This window comes from Egretta garzetta, unplaced genomic scaffold, assembly GCF_000687185.1.
Source record: "Egretta garzetta isolate BGI_Z169 unplaced genomic scaffold, ASM68718v1 scaffold689, whole genome shotgun sequence".
In the NCBI taxonomy this organism is placed as follows: Eukaryota; Metazoa; Chordata; class Aves; order Pelecaniformes; family Ardeidae; genus Egretta; species Egretta garzetta.
In genome coordinates, this window is record NW_009260804.1 from 10,555 (window position 1) to 11,255 (window position 701).

At 65.5% G+C, this 701-nt stretch overlaps 1 protein-coding gene across 1 annotated transcript in view; it reads left to right on the plus strand.

The window, feature by feature from the left end:
* Window positions 1–6: 6 nt before the first annotated feature.
* MAN2A2 (mannosidase alpha class 2A member 2) overlaps window positions 7–701 on the plus strand; it is an 18,866-nt gene continuing 18,171 nt past the window's right edge. The window contains 3 exon segments of the mRNA XM_035902279.1: window positions 7–123; window positions 275–419; window positions 538–701. The exon segment at window positions 538–701 is cut by the window's right edge and continues 4 nt beyond it. Coding sequence (XP_035758172.1) covers window positions 275–419; window positions 538–701 — 309 coding nt within the window. The 5' untranslated portion in view covers window positions 7–123.

Sequence of the window (701 nt, forward strand, 5' to 3'; positions counted from 1 at the left end):
GCCCCACCACCGCCTAATGGCTCCTGGGTGCTGCCCCCCGAGAGTCGCCCGAGCTTCCTCTCCGTCTCCCCACAGGACTGCCAGTTTGCCCTGGGGGGCAAGGGCCAGAGCCCAGACCTGCAGGTGAGGGGCCAGCAGCTCGGCCCAGCAGCTCAGGGCCCACCTCTGCTAGGGCCAGGGGGTCTGTACCAGGGCGTCTGTGGGGTCCTGGCCCCACTCTGCTGGGGGTCTCTCAATCCGGTGTCTGCCCTGAGCCCTCTCTCCCACCTGGCAGATGCTGGCCGTGTACTCCCTGCTGCCCTTTGACAACCAGGATGGCGGTGTGTGGAAGCAGGGCTTCGATATCACCTATGAGCCCAACGAGTGGGACACTGAGCCCCTGCAGGTGTTTGTGGTGCCGCACTCCCACAACGACCCAGGTGAGCAGCGGGCAAAGGCGGGCAGGGGAGGGGAAGGTCTGCCCCGGCCCCTGCCACCCCACGCTGCTGGCGGGGAAGGGCTGGGCCCTGCGCAGTGACCCCCCACATGTGCTGGCAGGCTGGATCAAGACCTTTGACAAGTACTACTAAGACCAGACGCAGCACATCCTCAACAGCATGGTGCTGAAGATGCAGGAGGACCCGCGCCGGCGCTTCATCTGGTCTGAGATCTCCTTCTTTTCCAAGTGGTGGGACAACATCAGCGCCCAGAAGCGGGCCGCC